Genomic DNA, 2,191 nt, shown 5'->3' with positions numbered 1-2,191 from the left:
GCCATCAATGCACTTAGGTGTAGGCACACCCAGCTATAGCAGGCATCATGCATAACTTACAGTATTCTGTAAGGTATGCACATACCCCTGGATTCTATATATGGCGGATGGAATTCTGTATGGAAATCAAGTGTATTCTAGAACAATGCTCCTAACTTAATTGGTTAACTAGCTCATCAGCGTTGTTAATTGGATGTTAAAAAGAAATTATCAGCACTAATTGGCATTAATTGAGAATTACACATACAACTTGCTAAGTGTATTGCATAACGTGGTGCGCCTAAATTCTAAGTCTCATATTTGAAAAAGGGGTGTGTCCAAAGGCAGGGCTTGGGCATTCCTACAATCTATGCGCATTATTATACAATACACCTGCTCTGTGCCTAATTTAGGTATTGGGATTTATACCAAGAAAAATGTGGCCTATATGGACGTGACCAAATTTGGTCACATGGTGAGCCACTTGGCATATTCTATATATCGTGTGGAAATGTAAGCCTATTCTATAACATTTAGACATACTTTAGAAAATATGTTTAAGCATAAGTTTTTACAAAACAGATTTTTCAGGCGCCATATACAGAATCTAGCCATAATGGATGCCCTACCCATGCTTCACCCAGATGTATGCCCCCTAGCACTTTCAAGCTATAACACTTACACACACCCTTATAGAATTGTGCATAGGGTGCTTATGTGCATAAGTGCTAATTAACTCTACATTTATAAGAGAAAGGGGCACATAAACACAGAATTGCCTTTTCAGTGTTTATCTTTGGAAGACATTTTTCTTTGTAGGACTCTCTTCAGTGCCATCTTTACATCACTGTTCCTCAAACTGTAGATGAACGGGTTGAGCATGGGAGACACCACATTATAAACTACACTGGTGATCCTATCTTTTTCCAAGGAATAGGCGGAAGAAGGCCTGAAATACATAAAAATAAGTGTCCCGTAGAAGAGAGTCACCACAATGAGATGAGAGGAGCAGGTAGAGAAGGTCTTGTTCCTTCCTCCAGTGGACTGGATCTTCAGGATGGTAGCAATGATTTGTATGTAGGAAGTTAGGATGATTATGAACGGCACTATTATCATCAGAGAGCCCTCTGTGAAGATCACCAGCTCATTGATGGAGATGTCTGTGCAGGACAGCTGTAACAGTGGTGTGACATCACAGTAGAAATGTTGAATTTTGTTAGAATTGCAAAAGGAGAGCCGAGCTATCAACAATGTGTGTAACAAGCCATTGAGAAAGCTGGTGATGAAAAAAGCAGCGGACATGCTTATACATACGTTCTTGTTCATTATTGTGAAATAATGCAGAGGTTTACATATGGCAACATAACGGTCATACGCCATGATGGACAGGAGCACACTTTCAGCGGTAGTGAAGACAATGAAGAAATATAGCTGGGCAATACACTCAGAGAAAGAGATACTCTTTTTGTCAGAGATGAGGTTACTTAACATTTTAGGGACAGTGACAGTGGTGAAAGACATGTCCACAAGGGACAAGTTACAGAGGAAGAAATACATGGGGGTATGGAGCTTGGAGTTCCCACTGATCACTAAGATCATAGTTCCATTCCATAGTATGTTGATCAGATACATGACCAGGAACATTGCAAAGAGAAAACCTTTTAACTCTGCATGTTCTGTGAGGCCCAGAAGAAGAAATTCTCTCACTGATGTCTGGTTCCTCTGTTCCATTTATATCCCTTTTGATAGAAATAAAAAATAATATTAAATTAAGGGGAACATGGGCAATAAATAAGGTGTCTTATCAAATCTAAATTTTCAAACCTGAAGATAAGGAAGTAAAAATGACAATAAGAAGGAGAAAGAACATAAGAACTGTTTATACTAGGTCAGGCCACTCTTCTGGTGAACAGAAGTAAAGGAAACATGCCAAAAAGGAAACAAATGGAGACCTCTTCTCAGTTCTAAATTTTAACACTTGAATTTAGACATACACTTTTGGAGAATAAAGCAAAGGAAGGGAAAGAAACAAGAAAACAAATGAAAAATGTAAAATGAAGGAAACATTTTTCTTTTATCACCTATGTATAAAAAGTAGTTAATAATGAGAATATAAACCAGGTACCTAGATTGCCATTTTAGAAAGGACATCCAATTTAGAATATGTATGCCCACGTCTGTATGTTGCTGGTGGTGCTATTATTTTAGAATA

At 38.1% G+C, this 2,191-nt stretch overlaps 1 protein-coding gene across 1 annotated transcript; it reads right to left on the bottom strand.

Annotated features, from left to right (window-relative positions):
• Positions 1–762: 762 nt before the first annotated feature.
• LOC115461943 (olfactory receptor 1361-like) lies at positions 763–1,710 on the bottom strand. The gene has a single exon (XM_030191994.1). It carries the CDS (start codon positions 1,708–1,710, stop codon positions 763–765), a length of 948 nt encoding a protein of 315 aa, XP_030047854.1.
• Between the last annotated feature and the right edge of the window lie 481 nt (positions 1,711–2,191).

The sequence above is a fragment of the Microcaecilia unicolor genome, chromosome 2 (assembly GCF_901765095.1).
Source record: "Microcaecilia unicolor chromosome 2, aMicUni1.1, whole genome shotgun sequence".
Lineage (NCBI taxonomy): Eukaryota > Metazoa > Chordata > Amphibia > Gymnophiona > Siphonopidae > Microcaecilia > Microcaecilia unicolor.
The sequence above is the reverse complement of the archived record's forward strand: the minus strand, read 5'-3'. Positions and strand labels throughout refer to the sequence as shown.